The 17,796-nt window shown below is 35.3% G+C and overlaps 1 protein-coding gene across 1 annotated transcript in view; it reads left to right on the forward strand.

Annotated features, from left to right (window-relative positions):
- dok1b (docking protein 1b) overlaps positions 1-17,796 on the forward strand; it is a 32,350-nt gene continuing 14,554 nt past the window's right edge. The window contains exon 1 of the mRNA XM_052154680.1: positions 1-312. Within this exon, the coding sequence (XP_052010640.1) occupies positions 256-312 (57 nt within the window). The 5' untranslated portion in view covers positions 1-255. The remainder of the gene's footprint in view (positions 313-17,796) is intronic.

A 17,796-nucleotide genomic window follows, 5' to 3' on the forward strand; every position in this document is an offset into this window, starting at 1 on the left:
ACAAGCGCTACATGTCTAAGCTCAGGATCATCAATATGAAAACAGCCCATGATGTTTCACTTTGTGCCTTTTATTTCTCACCAACTTTCATTTAACTTATATACTGATATTAATTCATTCTCGTCGAGGCGCTCGTGAAGCAAACGTTTGCCAAGCGGAAGTTCGCGCGGTTGGAAATCTGAAAAAGAGTCGACAAGGCTGAACATTACCTATTTATTGTTTAAAGTGCTTCGGAGCAGAATAGTATTTTGGAAAATGGACACTCACGTTAAGGAGGGACAACTTTATGTACAACATCTGAAGTTTGGGAAGGTAAGACACACTTAGGTTATCTCTTGTGGCTTGTTTTTGATTAAAATTATGTCAGTTATTCAAACCAGCGCACGAGAAGTTACTAAATATAGTAGAAAATGACCTAAAACATCCACCAAAAAGCGCGATTAACGCTCAAATAAGTCTGCTGTGCTATTATTATTATTTACACTTTATTTTGAATAATTTTACTGATTCAGTTTTCTTCATAATCAATCGCCGTTTAAACGTGTCTACTCCGCGTTGGAAGGAGCGACTCTAATCTTTATTGCTCTCCTGAGACGTGAGATGGTCACATGAAGGAGTAGATCAGTTAGATCCTGCTCTCCACAGCGCACATCTTTTTATTTGAACTTCAATCAGGAGGATGCAGTGTCTTCAAGCACTTCAACTGTTTTAATGGATTGAAATCAACCCGTTTTTCTTTAATTTAATGAGAGAAATCAAACCACAGTCAGCTGTTTCTCTGCAAATTATTTTCCACTGTCCTAACTGTACACGTGCAGTGGAAAATGCAGCATCATAGATGCCTGGCCACAAACAGGTCGTGTTTATTTTCACTATGATTTAATATGTTAGGTATTTATTTTTTCTCCCATCATTCTTTTGCCTTTATTATTTGTCATATGTCTTCAGTTACACCTGTGCTGGATCAAAAATCTTGTTTCTTTTTAACCGTGGGACCAGGGCTTGTCACTACTTCATTATTCACTTCCTCAGCCTGTCTCTGTGAAACTTCTTTGTGAAATGAAAGTAAGCAAATTATGGGTGCATACAAGACTTTAGCTCCAGAGATTAACGGCAGAGATTCAAATTTGGGAGGATGGAGTTCAGTGCTGGCATTTAGCCATGGAAGATTTTCTCTGATCCACTTGCAGAAATGCAATGGTAATACTGTAATACTTCAGTTGAGTAAAGAGTCAAGTCAAATACATTTTATTTGTATAGCGCCTTTCACAACACGCATCGTTTCAAAGCAGATTTACAGAAGGTCAGGTTATCATTAACAGATGATAAAACTGTAATGTCTATAATGTCAATGAATCATAATTGTGTAATTAGATAAAATACGATTGTTAATCAGGTTTAAAAATAACTATGTTTTGAAGTTATAGTAAAAACACAGTGCCATGCACCTTTTTAAACTAGAAACCTAGACGTATATGACTAGTCTTGTCTGCATGATAAAGCTTCTTCTTTTAGAGGCTGAAAGGGTGTTGATAGACTCATTGTTGATGGTGTGATGGATGAATCATATTGCTTACATGAGAGATGGTGTACTAACAGATTAATAGTGCCAACAGACATGTAGTTCACCGCATCCAACAGTTTAATGAGCCTTTTTTACTGCAACTATTAAATAAGTGTCAGAATCTGCAGAATGACTCTTGAAAAATATCTCCACAACACCTAACAAGTAAACCTGTTGATTATGCTTAATAACAAGAACATTACCCAAAGCAGAGGTTTAAAAGTCTGACAGTGAACAAGAAGCACTTTGATGGCTGTAGCAGCGCAGCAATGAAGGGCTAAACAAGAATTCAAGAGACTTCTCAAAGAGATAACCTGATGGTGTGGTACTCTGCACAAAAGTTTCCTATATCTATCTATTAGTATTTGCATATTAAGCAAAACATGAATCACTATTTGTAATATAATCCAAATTTTCCCCCACCACTAATGCCTATAGTACGAAGTCTTATGTATTGAACATGAGGGTTGAATAAATGATGACAGAATTTAAATTTCTGGTGAACTATCCCTTGAAGTGTCATGAAGTGAGAGGTTATGGCATCATAAACTTCTACAATGCGGCCTTTGGGAGACCTGAAACTTTGAAGTCCTTCATGGATGTGGGTTTTTGGTGTGGTAATAGAAGTCAAATGAGTTTGTGCAATACTTTTGGAGGGAAAACCAGTGCAGCATGTCATTTATACAGCTAGGCTTGCAACTCATACTTTCCAGCTTGTCCTTTTAGAAAACTAGGGGTGGGCGATATGACCAAAATCTTATATCACAATATAGTAAATCAATAAAATTTGGTTTACATATAAGATAACCACATTGTAATGCCTGTTTTTGGAAAATCCAGTCAGTGAATTTAATACTTTATAAATGATAACTACTTTCTCTTATATAATTTTCTCTTTATTTGAAACTTTACAAACAGTCAAAGAAAAAACACAAACACATTTACCATAATGCTCAATTTCTCATTATGTCACATTTCAGTATTAAGTTGTTGACCAGTACTATTATTATAAACATTACACAAGAAACTCAAGATCTTCTCAAAAGCATTGCATCAAAGAAAAAGTAAAAAAAAATAACAACAAAAATAACACTTCTTGTAGAAAATATCAAAAATTATGCTAACACTTCTTGCAACAAGAAAATGAAAAAAGACTTAAAGGGATAGTTCTCCAAAAATGATAATTCTCTCATAATTTACTCACCCTCATGCCATCCCAGATGCGTATGCATTTCTTTCTTCAGCAGAACACAAATGAAGATTTTTAGAAGAATATTTCAGCTTTGTTGGTCCATTCAATGCAGGTGAATGTGTGCTTGAAGCTCCAAAAATCACATAAAGGCAGCACAAAGTAATCCATAAGACTCCAATGGTTAAATCAATATCTTCAGAAGCGATTTGATAGGTGAGGGTGAGAAAAAGATCAATATTTTAGTCAATTTTTAATATAAATTCTCCATGCTCAGTCAATCTCCACTTTAACTTTCTTTTTTACATTCTTCATGCATTCTTCACCTACTGGGCAGTGAGAAGAATTTCTAGCAAAAATACAGAGCTGAAATATTGTTCTATAAATCTTCATTTGTGTTCTGCAGAAGAAAGAATACCATGCACATCTTGGATGGCATGAGGGTGAGTACATTTTTTTTTTTCGTGAACTATTCTTTTAATTCATTTCAGAGCGCTAAACTCATTTATACACACCAGTATAAACGATGGGATGTCCCTTACTGGGGGGAATATTTGAGATTTACGTGTGGGGAAACCCCACTATTGCAGCACAATTCCACTGCAGGTTGCAATAGAAAGTTAAGAAAATAAAAACAGCAACAACTATGTAATATTTATAAATAAAGCTAAACAACAGAAAGTTAAATAGCAAAGTCTTTCTCGGATGCCATTTTTGTTGTTTACAGAAGCGCCGTGGGGATTACGTTGCAACAGGGACGCTGCTTTCTGACAAGCTGCACATATACGGGAGTAAAGAGTACAGTGCTTATACAGTACAATTAAACATGAACCCAGCTTTCTCGCAGTAAGACACATTCTAAAAATAACCTGCTTTCTGGTATACATCTAAACCTACTGACAGACCCGTTTGCTCATCAAATGTGCTCAACTTGTGTCTAGTGCCACCCAGTGCATTCTGTTATAACTGGAAGGTTTAGTTTGTGTGTTCAGAATTGTATATGCATCTCACTGTATATATCACCAGCAAAGCAAAACTTTGCGAAATTCGAATGGTATTTTTAATTGCACTTTAAACTAAACGAAAGAAGCTATTAAAATAATAATATAAAATAACTCTAAAAATCTTATATATAACCTCCTCCCCAAATTCAAACATTCACCATCTCCAACAACCACATTTGCCATCATGCAAGTTCAGTATACGTCAATGACAACAGGTGGAACATTACTAATAGCCTAAATATTTAGAACTTAAGACAATTATAAATAATAATAATAGTATAATATAATAATAAAGCCTAATAAATTCCCTTGTGTTCCCAATGTAATGCTGCTAAATGTGTGTTCTTATCGAATTTGTGTTTGTATTGCATTTTGGTAATACAGTTAATGCTGCCTAAAGAAAAGAAAATAAAACTCAATTTTAGGTTCAAGGTGAATTTATTTTATGATTTAATCACTTTTGTCACGTTTCTTTAATATAAAGAAATATATTACTTAACCTGCAGAGTTGCGTTCACAATGCATGTTAAACACAGTCTGGTCTGTGGAAATAAAGCACATCTAGAGATGTGTGGAGATCATTTGCAACATTCTTATAAACAACATTATTCTTGCAAACAGTTTTCAGATGAGTGAAAAAAAATTGATAACTATTTATATGCGCTTGTTTCACGAGACAGGCTCATACTGCACACCTCTGAACAAACAGTGAATCGTACACAAGCACTGATAGCTTTTCTTAGAATTTTCTTAAAAACATAAGTGTGTTTCTTCAAGCGCGTGTCTTTGTGTCTAACAGCATTTCTTGTCACTCCGAGACGTCTATCAGGTTGCCCGCCTGTTGAGGGAAGATGAGCAAAATTACTTTGCATGAAATACATTTGGATGAGGAGCTTGAGAACTGAATTCAGCCTCGTCGCATTTGGAGGGTGCTAGTTTCACACCCTGGGCTACTGTTTAATGTATTTGCTGATCCTTAGTTTTTCTACTTCCCGATATTTTATTGATCATCTTTGGTCTATTGAGTGTCGGGTTCTTTGTAAGATATCGTCGATGTACGATTACATCGTCCTATCACCCAGCCCTAAAGTGAACCGCTTGTGATAACATATAATTTGCATCTTGGCAGGCTCCTGATTGCAATTATCATGGTATAATGCAATTCTCACACCTGTTTGTTTAAATAAATCCCCTTCAGAGAGCAGCTCACATACTTCTTCATATCTCTTGCAACACATCGTCAGGCTCAATTGTAAAATTCAATACATCCGCGATAGACAAAAACAAGTGTTGTTTTGTGCATGTAAAGTTTTTAGCGGTAAATCCATAGAGATTAATTCTTAACACAGTGAAGCTGATGTCATCTTGAGTCACGTTGATTACTCAATCGGAACGCGGTTCGGACCGAAATAATATCGATAGAAAACAGCGGGGACAAGGGGAGGGGTGAGGAATTGAACCCGTGTACGATCCAAGCAATAGAACCAAGTGTGAAAGCATCCATAGAGACAACGATGTGCCGTTGAAACACCAGCCCATTTTAGGATTCACGCAATGTGTTTCTATGTATTGAATTTAAAATTAAATGTTTTCAAATAGTTTTTTTTTTTTTTTTACAAATTTGGGTTTATGCGATTTCAGTGCCATTTTCAGAATGGAAAGCTAAATGTTTGGGCATGGAAATTATCTTTCAAATCATGGAAAATTCATGGAAATATACTGGTCGAAAAGAGTGGGAACCCTGAATATCGTCATATCGCCCATCCCTGTAGATAACTGTGTAAAAAGTTCACCAGAGTTAACCAAACACTCATTTGTAACTGTACATATTGTAAATATTGAGTTACTTTGCATAAGCTTGTTATTCTAGAACTTTATTCAGAAGCTTTCTTTGGAAGCCTACAGTAGTGTTAACTGAGGTTGTTCATTAGTGGAATTTCTGACATGTTGCAATTTCATACTAAGCACATCTCTACCAATGCACATTTTCAAACGGAAGCTCTCCATTGTTTAAAGCATGGCTGCTGCTGAATATGCACGTTTTTTGTGAAACTTGTGATATATATTGTGACAATCTCTGTCAATGCCAAACAGTTCACAGACTTGTTTGTGTGCAGAGGAGTGAAGTGATCCTGCTTTGGCCTGGCCCACATTGGCATTTGCTCCTATATTTTCTACAGCAGTTGAAACTTTATAGTGACTGATCAGTATACTCATTCAATAAATAACCAAAACCCACTTTTGAAATTGCAACTCGTAAAAAGTAAATATTTAAAATAAAATGTATTATGACACTAATGGAACTTGTTTATAAATTACTGATCATACTGCAGTATGTTCTGTTGTCTCTTCTAAATGGCAGACTACTTAAGGAAACATATAGCCTAATTAATTACACTAACAAGTGCATGGGTGGAGTCAATCCTCTGGATGTCTTATTGCAGAGACATTCAAAGTGGAAAGTTTTTCCCCCATGCACTGTATAGGTTTAGTGTGATTGGTAGGTTGACAGCTAACTTTCTCTTTTTAACTGTGGTCTGTGAGAGTACTTGTTAAGGCAAAAGCTAATTTTGTGTAAGTAAACGTGCTATATTTTTTCTTGCGTTATCTCTGCAGCTTGTCACATCAGTAATTTGATAAATACTTTAGAGATTTCTTTTTATTATTGGACGTGTCAAGTTGTAAATTGATACCCTTACATTGCAGCACTTGAAATAAAATGGGAGGTGAAAATGCAAAAGTTCAATTAAAATCAAATGTTTGCATCATTTACATTGGCCAACTTCAGAGTCAAAATGCATATACAATTTTTTGTTAATAGAGCAACATTTGCTGAGGGGTTCATTGATATTTTGGTGACAGTGTCATATTGATGTTTTATTTATGAAAATGGATTAAAGATTGAACTGATTGAAGTTACCTAATCATCCACATCTTACTGGCCTGTGGCTTCATATCAACAAGATCGAATCACTGAAGTGTGTGCAGTGTGGATGTATTTACATCTATATCAGCATATTTATTTACTCTGTTTTACTTGTTGCTTTCCATATAGGCAGAAATACATTTGTTAAACATACCCATACCTATAATGAATTTCAGCACATATATATGCACACAAGAAGACATACACATTTCGTCTTTTTGGATATTATATTAATATCTGGAATAAATACATTTTTGGATAGAGATTTGAGGTAGTCATCAGTCACTGTCATTTTTTTAAATAATTTGCATAATTTCCATCCTCCATATTATAAATGTTGCCTTGTATGTATATTTAAATTGTTCTAAAATAACTCCATACAGTCCAATTGCATTTTTATTTATTAAGATGATTTTGACATCAGTTGATTTAATATTATGCAGTATTGGCATTATTTAGTTCGTAGTGTAAAGTTAAAGCATAGTGGTTCTCAAAATGTGAAAGAATAGTTTACTCAACTTAAGTTAAACTTACATTTTTACTATACTTAGTAGTTTTACTTAAGTTACCATTACTATCTAAACTCTAAAATTGTCATTAATAAAAACATTTAAGTGGCCATAATTAAACAGTTCTTGAAATGCCACATTTTGTATACATTCAAATATATACATTCTTTAAACTTTGGCTTTAAGTGCTACTAACTGTGTGGAATCCCATAAGCCCTTGTGCTTGAAAAATGTTGTATGTTTGGTTAAAAAAAAAAAAGGGAACTTTAATAGAAAAATAATAATTGTTATTTAGAAATGTATATAGTTTTATTTCTTATGACCATTACATATGATTATGACATGTTGTGGTTTTGTTATGATATGTGTGAAGTAACCATGAGGGTGTTAAGTGTTACCTCTTGTGAACTTGGAGCCTGTAAATTGAAGTAATTCTTTGCTCAATTGAAGTTTACAAAAGTGCAGATTTATGTGCACTAAGAATTACTGAGGAGAATCCAATGTGCCATATGGCTAACCGAGATTCCAGTCATAATTTCCATTATACAGTATAAGATGTACTATAACACAATATAAATAATAGCAATGATACTTTAATCACAGATGAGTTAAGTTTACATGTAACTAGTTAACGTTAATTTAAAAAAAATCAAGTTTCGTTTATTGAGCCTAATATGTACGCTTAGAAAAAGTATGCAAACCGATTTCCTTAAAGGGTAACTAAACCCTAAACCAACTTTTTTTAGTTAATGATCTGTAAGAATGGGGCTTTATTAGTACTGGTCATTGATTCAGTGCCAAATGCTGCTCCTCCTGCATGGACTCCACCACCGCAGCGGCGTCTTGAGGTGAGTGATCATATATATTTGAATCACAATTTATGGTTAGGCTAAAGTTAATCCTCTGGGGTCGAAAAACGCGCGTTGGCTATGCGGGAGTGTTAAACGTATTGCACCCTTATACATTGTATTACGGTATTGACTACCTGTATAGTTTTATTTGGAGGTATATGGTTTTGTACATGATGACGTTACGCTTTACGTCACATTCTTCTAAGTTGAGAGAACAGCTAAGTTCAAGTGAAGCTTGCTAAATAAAAATCCTGCTAAAAGGATAAACATCACTGAACAGCGTTTCGTTTGTTTTTCCTGCACGCGAGTGAAGGTGAATGTGAATATTGCTAGTGGGTGGAGTCAGACTCTGAGCAGGGGTTTAGTTACCCTTTAAGAAATCTAAGTTAGGTCAACTAATTTGATTTTATAGTCTGTATTCGCCAGTGTTAATGTATGTTTTTAAAGAATGTCCTCCTCTGTAAATATGAGGCAAGGCAAGTTTATTTATATAGCACATTTCATACGCAATGGTAATTCAAAGTGCTTTACATAGAAGAGATTAAAATAAGAATAAAAAAACAATAAGAATAATTGAAACAGTTTAGAATATAAAATAAAATAAAATACAGTACAAACAGTCGGACACACAGTGGCACAGTGCTCATTCAGTTAATGCACAGCTAAGCAGATGTGTTTTGAGTCTGGATTTGAATGTGACTACTGTAGGAGCACATCTGATCTCTTCTGGAAGCTGGTTCCAGCTGCGGCTGGCATAATAGCTAAAAGCAGATTCTCCTTGCTTAGAGTGAACCCTTGGTAATTCTAGCTGATGTGATCCTAATGATCTGAGTGATTTGTTGGGTTTATATTCAGTGAGCATATCTGCAATATATTGAGGTCCTAGCCCATTGAGTGATTTATATACCAGTAATAATACTTTAAAATCAATCCTAAATGTAACTGGGAGCCAGTGTAAAGACCTGAGGACTGGTGTGATATGTTCATGTTTTCTGGTTCTGCTCAGAATCCTGGCAGCAGCGTTCTGTATGAGCTGCAACTGTCTTATGGTCTTTTTGGGAAGGCCAGTGAGGAGTCCATTACAATAATCCACCCTGCTGGTGATGAAAGCATGCACAAGTTTCTCTAGGTCTTGACTGGAAACAAAGCATCTAATTCTTGCAATATTTTTCAGATGATAGTATGCTGATTTAGTTTGCTTTGACATGACTACTGAAACTAAGGTCTGACTCTAGAGACACACCAAGATTCCTGACTTGATTTTTAGTTGTTTGACCCCTAGCGTCAAGGTATGCATTCACCTTGAGAACTTCATCTTTTTTTCCAAACACAATGACTTCAGTTTTGTCTTTGTTTAACTGAAGAAAGTTTTGGCACATCCAACTGTTAACTTCATCAATGCATTGGCACAGGGAGTCAATGGGGCTGTAATCGTTAGGTGATAGGGCTACGTAGATCTGTGCGTCGTCTGCATAGCTGTGGTAAGCAATTTGGTTCTTTCTCATTATTTGGCTCATTGGGAGCACAGGTTAAACAGGAGTGGCGCAGTTATAGTAAAAAGAAGAGGGCAGTGTTTAAATCAGCTGTCTGTACAAAGGCCAGCTTTTAACATTGAGCCATGACCAGTTGCTGTGACTCTGGAGTGTTCTGTGTATATAAGGTAGAAAAGGTATTTTTGCTATTTTATTGTTTTATGTTTCAGTTTCTGCTTATCTCTGATTTTTGCATGACTATTTGCATTACAGCAACATGAGTTACAGTTGTTATTTCATGATGTGCTCAGGTGTATCTTTAGATTTATGGCTTTGTGGTCATCGTTGGAATTTCAGAGCATTGACCCTTCAATTGACTGTAAACTGACAGGAAAGTTTTGTAGCATACGAGGGGTTTATTAGGACCCTTAAATGACCTAACAAACTCCCTTTCAGTATGCTGAGAATCACTATTGAGGAATGTAGTGGACTTGTGAATAGAATTTGTTGTGAGGGAAGTGAATGCGTAACGTTTCACGTTTCATTGTAAATGACTTACTGTAAACTCAAGTTTGTGCAGATAATGCTAATGCCACAGATTAACTGTAATATTAAAAAAAAGTAATGAATTGCATTTTTCTTTTCATGTATTAGACTGGCCATGGCAGTGTGCTACAGTGATGAATACAAGCCACAACGCATCTGCATCTCAAAAGTGAATAAGCTTGGATAAATAAAGAGCATTTCAAACACACACACACACACACACACGAATTCCACTTGTGCCTTTTCTGAAGTTCATCCTTTCTTGTTATGTTAAACTTTGTCAGGAACTGTGCCACACTCATTCTCAAACACACACCCATACAAGCATACTGTAGATGACTTTTGTTTGCTTTAGAATTTGCAGATTGTTGTCCATTTGGAGGTAGGGACTTGAGTCATTGCCATTGTCAAGTTTGTCTTGTCGACCTCCACATTATTACCTCACATGCTAAATAAAGATAACGACATAAGCATGATACTCTTCTTATCCAGTAGGCCATAAACATTCAATGTTCCCTTCACAAATGTAAAGTAATTTTCCAAAAAAATTCTTCTAAAAATTATTTTTTCTAATTGAAAAATTCATTTTTAGAAATATTTTATAATAAATTGTCATGGAAATTAATCATCAATTAATTGTTAATGGTAGTACTGCAAAACTCATGAGGACTCCAAAAAATATGTGCATGTAGCCTAATGTTTAAATAATAATTTAAATTAGGGCTTTTTTAATAAGTTGATTCAGTGCGATTTAATTTTATAAAAATAATTTACGCAATTAATCGCACTGCCCCCGGACCGTAATAAGGAAGATTCCTGAGAAATGCAAGCTTGTAGTAAGTGAAACTTCAGCAGTGTGGTAACGCGCAGTTTATACAGTGAAGAAAACAACCATCCAGCAGCAGCACAACACAAACATGCGTTACGTTCTAGCGTTCCAAACACTTGGAGTGCAAAAAAAGAGATCTCATGCTGTAAGTATTACAGCATGAGATTAAACTAAGTATTAAACTATATTTAACTTGACACAGTGACCTAAAACATTTATGTATATGACGCAATGCACCCGAGGCGCTACACAAGCAAGTGTGACGCAAGTATACATTGACGTGGCCTTAAACAAGCCCTCATAATAAATCTCCAACTGATTGACAAATTCACGTGTAAAATGGATTGCTGTGAACTGTATGCCAATGATTGGCTTATGTTCAATAATATGGTAGTAAACAATACATTGTATTCTAAAACCGCTTTTTGTATTGTCTTATGATGAACTCTTCTGCCACAAGAATGTAATGCATTTTAATTATCTGATTTATTTTATATATATATATATATATATATATATATATATATATATATATATATATATATATATATATATATATATATATAGATAGATATAGATATAGATATAGATATAATTTTAATTATTTAAAGATAACTATGTATAATTATTTCATTATTATATATTGAATTATTGTTATATGAGGGGCTTTCTCAGCGTATATTTGTGTATTCGATTAAATGCGATTAATCGGGAACCTTGTAATTCAATAAAAAAAATGTTATCGATTGACAGCCCTAATTTAAATAAATACGTTTTGGTTCTGAACTTGCTACTACAGCTAGTAAAAACATGCATCAAACATCCACACCAACCCAGCCTTGTTTTTTTATTTAGATATACAGCCAATATCCTACAAATAAGGAAGTCTTAAATAAAACATGATTTTGTTTGCAATTCTGATGACTTTGGTTGCATTTTTTTTTTTTCTCCAATTGTTGATTCATACTTGTTATTTTTTGATCTGCGCTTATAATTTTGATGTTCCCTTTTTATTTAGTTTTGCGCTTATTTTTTATCTGCACTTATTATTTTTGATTCACGCTTATTATTTTGATTCACGCTTATTATTTTTGGATCCATGACTGCAATACTTTTGATGGGATTTTGATCCCATTGTTCTATATTTTCAGGTCATTGTATTTTAATACATGTAGGCTACGTTTAGTATGAATTTTTGCATTGTTTAATATAATGTTAACATATTACTGTTAATTATAACTTGACCAGAGCATGCAGATTCGAGTCCATTACAAAATAGCAAATTATACTATCCTAAAACATCACCAAAACCAAGTTGCATGCATAACCCATGGTTCGATGACAACAGCAAAAAACTCGGAATAAAAGAGAGAATCTTCAACAGACACCCAACAGAAGAAAATCAAGTAAGATTTAAGATATGCTGAGCACAAGCACTGAATGATTATTAATGATGCTGAGTTGGAGAAAATATGTATCAAATCTAACAGCAAATACATCATAACCAAAAATCTGGAACCTGATTAGAAAAATGAAAAACAAAAATGAAGACACATCAAGCATCAAGGCACTTTCGTAACTACGTTTCAAGAAATAACCAATATACTAGCAACATCTTTTGAAATTTAACTCTTCATTAGACAACTAACAAACAGAATTCAATAAGATACATATACAACAGGAACTGAAACTTCTGAATTTAAACTCCAATAACACTGAGCCATACAATCAACCCTTCACTATAGTGGAACTTACAAGGGCTAACTTTCCCATAATACCGCAGTTGGACCAGACAGAATCCATTACGAATTTCTGAATCACTTACCACATACAACACTACTACTCCTCCTGGAGATTTTTAATAATGTTTGGAAAACAGGGAATATACCACCTTTGTGGCAAGAAGCAATAATTATTCTCGTCCCCAAAGCAGGTAAGGATCATTCTGACATAAACAACTACTGGCCAATAGCTCTGAGTAGCTGCCTCTGCAAAACCATTGAGAGAATGATCAATTACTATCTGCTATGGATTCTGGAATTGTAGCATAAGATTAGTGATTACCAGTGTGGGTTTAGAAGAGGCTAAAGCACCTTGGACCACCCTATCAGTCTTGACTCATTTGTCCAGGACAGCTTAATTAAAAAAGAACATGTAGCTGTCTTCTTTGACCTTGAGAAGGCCTATGATACCACCTGGAGATATGGAACTCAAAGACCAGTATGAACTTGGGCTCCGAGGCAACCTACCCATCTTTATCTACAACTTCTTTACAAGCACGTTTTTGTGTTCGAGTAGGAACTACACTATCAAACCCACATGTACAAGAGCTAGAAGTTCCACAAGGGAGCATTCTTTCTGTGACTTTATTTAGCATCAAAATCAATAGTATAATCAAAGTTACTGACCTTTGTTGACGACCTATGCATATGTTATAGATGGATAAACATGAATATAATTGAACAACAGCTACAACTATGCATAACTAAAACAAACAACTATAAACAATAAAAAACGGATTCAGATTTCCCAAAACAAAGTCAGTATGCATGCATTTTTGCCTTCTCCGATCCTTACACCCAGACCCAGAGTTGAGTACGGAGGGAGAACCCATTAAAATAGTGAATGATTTCAAATTCTTAGGCCTTGTCTGTTATAATAAATTCACCTTTATCCCACATATGAGGATGTTGAGGATTTTATTTTTAAAAACAATTAATATTTTAAAAGTGCTGTCCAATACATAATGGGGTGCGGACACTACCGTTCTTTTACATCTCTACAGATCTCTTAATTAGATCCCGACAGGATAATGGGAGTATTGTTATGGCCAGGCAAGGAAGTCATATATTCGAACACTTGACACAATACACATCAGGGAATATGTCTAGCTCTTGGAGCCTTCAGAACAAGTCCCATTCACAGCCTTTATTCAGAAGCCGGTGAACCTTCCCACCACAATAGGCATCTGAATCTGGCTTTCCAATATGCAGTTAAAATGCAGTTAAAATCTAAGTAGTCTGGCCTTTACATCAGTATTCCAACCAGAATTATCTTATCTGTATGAAGCTATACCTAAAGTGATCAAACCTTTTGGAATATGGATTAAACCATACTTGGATAATTTGAACATCAAACTGGACAACATAAGACAGTGTAATTTTTGGCCTGTTCCCCACTGGATCTTGAAAAAACAAAACATTTTATGGCATTGGCACAACTAAAAAAGGCAGAAAAACTTCCCAGTGTGCATCAACAGGAATTATTGGAACCGAAATGTAGTTTCCCCACTCTAAAGTACAGTATAGTAATGGATGACAGTGTATCCACAGCAGTAGTGATTGGAGACCAACAATATGGCATATTTATTCCAGAACAGAGCTCTATCTTCACAGCTGAGGCCCGAGTGCTGCTACTGGCACTGGAAAACATTGAGCAGGGATGAGGACAAAACCTTTTGATTGCTTCAGACTCAAAGTCTTGCCTTCAAGCACTTGAATCCATGGAGACCGATCATCCTATAATCATAAATATTTTGACAAAAATGCATCGATTACAGAAGAAGGATTTCAACATTATCCTCTTTTGGGTGCCAGGACATATTGGTCTGGCACGAAATGAAAAAGCAGATATGGCTGCAAAAGAGGCATTAAACGTAAAGATCTTGGAATATCTGATACCACCATTTGACCTCAGGCGATTAATATATATCCCCAAAATGTGGGGATCAGAATGGAATGAGTGTAAAAGCAATAAATTATACAAAATAAACCCCATGATCCAATGAAATTACTCTCAAAAATGTCAATCTAGGCATGACTAAATAGTGTTTACCAGATGCTGACTGGGCCATTCAAGATGTGCGTTTTTACTGACTGGTGAAGATCCTCCCATATGTATACCTTGCCAAACCCCTATGACCATCAATCACTGCCAAGGACGCCTCTGTTAAGCTCCTGAAATTCGCAGATGACACTACAGTCATCGTCCTCATCCAAGATGATGATGAGTCTGCATACAGAAGGGAGGTTGAACAGCTGGCTGTGTGGTGCAGTCAAAACAAACTGAAGCTGAACACGCTTAAAACAGTGGAGATGATGGATTTTAGGAGGAATTAACCCCACTCACCATTCTGAACAGCACTGTGGAAGCAGTGGAGTCTTTCAGGTTCCTGGGCTCTACCATCTCACAGGACCTGAAGTGGGACACCCACATTGACTTTGAAAAAGTCCCAGTAGGGTTAAGGAAGTTAAACCTGCCACAGGTGCTGCTGTTAAAATTCTACTCAGCAGTCATTGAGTCTGTCCTTTGCACTTTTATAACACTCTGGTTTGGTTCAGCTACCAAGTCAGACATCAGAAGACTTCAAAGGATAATTTGGACTGCTGAGAGGATTATTGGTGCTCCCCTACTCACCCTGCTAGAACTGTACACATCCAGAGTGATGAAAAGGGCTGGTAAAATCACTCTTGACCCCCATCACCCAGCATAATTACTCTTTGAACTGTTGCCCTTTGGCTGGTGCTACAGACCACTAAACATCAGAACAGCCAGGTGCAGGAACAGTTTTTTTCCTTCAGGCCATCCACCTGATGAACAGTTAAAACTGCCCTTAAATACTTTCCTTTGGTCAATACAACCATGTGCAATATTCAATCCATCCATTCCTACTTGTATCCATATTTAATTTATATTCTTTAACATATCTCTACCTCTTCTTCAATACATCACCTGCACATAGCTTTATATCTGTATATAAAATATTCCAGCAACATTATTGCGCTATTGTGTATTTCTTTTTTAATCTGATATAATGTATTTTTTATTATTATTTTAATAATATGTCACTATATGTATATATATATATATATATATATATATTTAAATGTATATGTTTGTATGTATGCATATACATTGCATTCTTTTGCAATGGAAGCTTCTGTCACCATGACAGATTCCTTGTGTGTGTGCAAGCATACTTGGCAATAAAGCTCATTCTGATTCTGATGTTTACTTTATGTAGCACTTTCTGCCAAGGCTCAAACATAAAATAACAATGTAAACAAAACAAGCAAACCAAACAATATACTCACTACAAACAACACCAGCGCCTGAGTCAACAGTATAGTCTAGAGTGATGGTATCAGCAGGAGTGTGATCCAGAAGACAGTCAAAACAGAATGAGAGTAAGTGAAAAGATAAAATGTCCAAAATAGAGAGTTATGAAAAAAGCACTACGTCCTGCGGCTCTCATAGCGGCATTAACGGAAAAGCGGTATGACATCAAACGGCAATCACAAGTACAGACATCAGAAAACAGCCAGCAGAAAAGTCACGATCGAGTCGCAGCTGCACGGTAACATTCCAGCCCGCAACAACGTGCAAAAGTTTGTTTTGATTAAATCCAAGAATGTCTATAATAAGGATGTGTGTAGTATGAGATGTGGAAAGACACAGAAAAGTAACAACAGAAGATAAACCTCTTTGGTGTGAAGTGGCAGCAAGCATCCAGGGGCCGGATTCACGAAAAGTTCTTAAGAACATTATTCTTCTTAACTACCATTCTAATTTAAGAAAAAAGTTATGAATATTTTGTATTCCCCCCCCCCAAAAAAACTTCTTAAGAATGTTTTTATTTTTTATAAAGATTGTTCTTAAGAAAAAATGTAAGGTTTCAAATTCTCTAAAAAAAACTTTCTTAAAAATCTGCGAAAATAAAATCTTAAAGTTAAGAACCCCACAGTTTTCTTAAATCCCAATAGGTATGATGTTTAGTGAATTGACTGGGTTGTTTCAAATGTGATGCGTTATATCATGTTGAGTCTGAGGTTGCAATGGGCTGAGGTTTCATGGTAAATGTTATCATGAAATTCAAACAATAAGTGTTGTTTGAAGCTTTTTAATGTGGTGACCAATCATGTTAGTCAATTCAAGTGGATGCGTAGTGCTCTCTGAGATTTTTTTAGAAACATAATAATCAGCCACCATTTCCCTTGCCCGCCTCTTACTTTCCGATGATGTGATATAATAATCAAGCTTCCCCAAGTTAAATTTTTCTTTGCTGTAATTTCCTCAAGAAACTCCAGCTTTTGTCTACTGTTTTTTTTTTTCTTCTTTTGTTCCATTTCAAATAGTAAATACACCAGCAAGTAAATTCACATATGGCGGTTAATGTAGTGTAAAATAAAGCTCAATTATCTAGTGATACAGAATGTCAAGGTAAAAGAAAGATTAGAATTGTTTTTGATAATCAAATTTAGCATGTCCATGAATACTGTATTTGTGTGTTTCCAAGCAACCAAAGTCATGGTTCACACAAAATCCACAACAATCACTGTGCCTAGTTACTAAACAAATGAAGACGTATGCTGTTTCATTGAAATGGAGGTAGATGGCCTCCTCTTGCAATAGCTGTGATTACAAAGAAAAGAAAATTACATGTTGCATTTGTAAACATTGTGAAAACTGTCCATTACTAACATATGTTGACTACAAACGTAATTTAAAAAAGTTTGAAGGAAACTTGTATGATTTTTCTGTAAATACCACTGATATTATCCAGGGAGGCACCATACATTTCCGTATGTCTGGCCGCAATGTAAATAACTAGAAGAGAGCAATACCAGAATTTAGTGATATGGGCTTATAAACTATCACACAACTACAGGATGCACAGCAGAATAATGACCTAATGTCGAATAATTTTCTAACTTCAGCATTTATAGTAAAAAAGTAAATCATTCACTTGTTGCTGTGTGTTGTATTGAAGAGATAATAAAATCTGCTTCTTACCTTACCAGGGCCGTGACGATGGATTGTTTTTTGTCAACATGCTAACCTCCATTAATATGTACCTGCATTACCTTCGATAATGCCTTTATTTATTTATTTATTTATGTATTTTTT

The sequence above is a fragment of the Xyrauchen texanus genome, chromosome 2, assembly GCF_025860055.1.
Source record: "Xyrauchen texanus isolate HMW12.3.18 chromosome 2, RBS_HiC_50CHRs, whole genome shotgun sequence".
NCBI classification, from domain to species: domain Eukaryota; kingdom Metazoa; phylum Chordata; class Actinopteri; order Cypriniformes; family Catostomidae; genus Xyrauchen; species Xyrauchen texanus.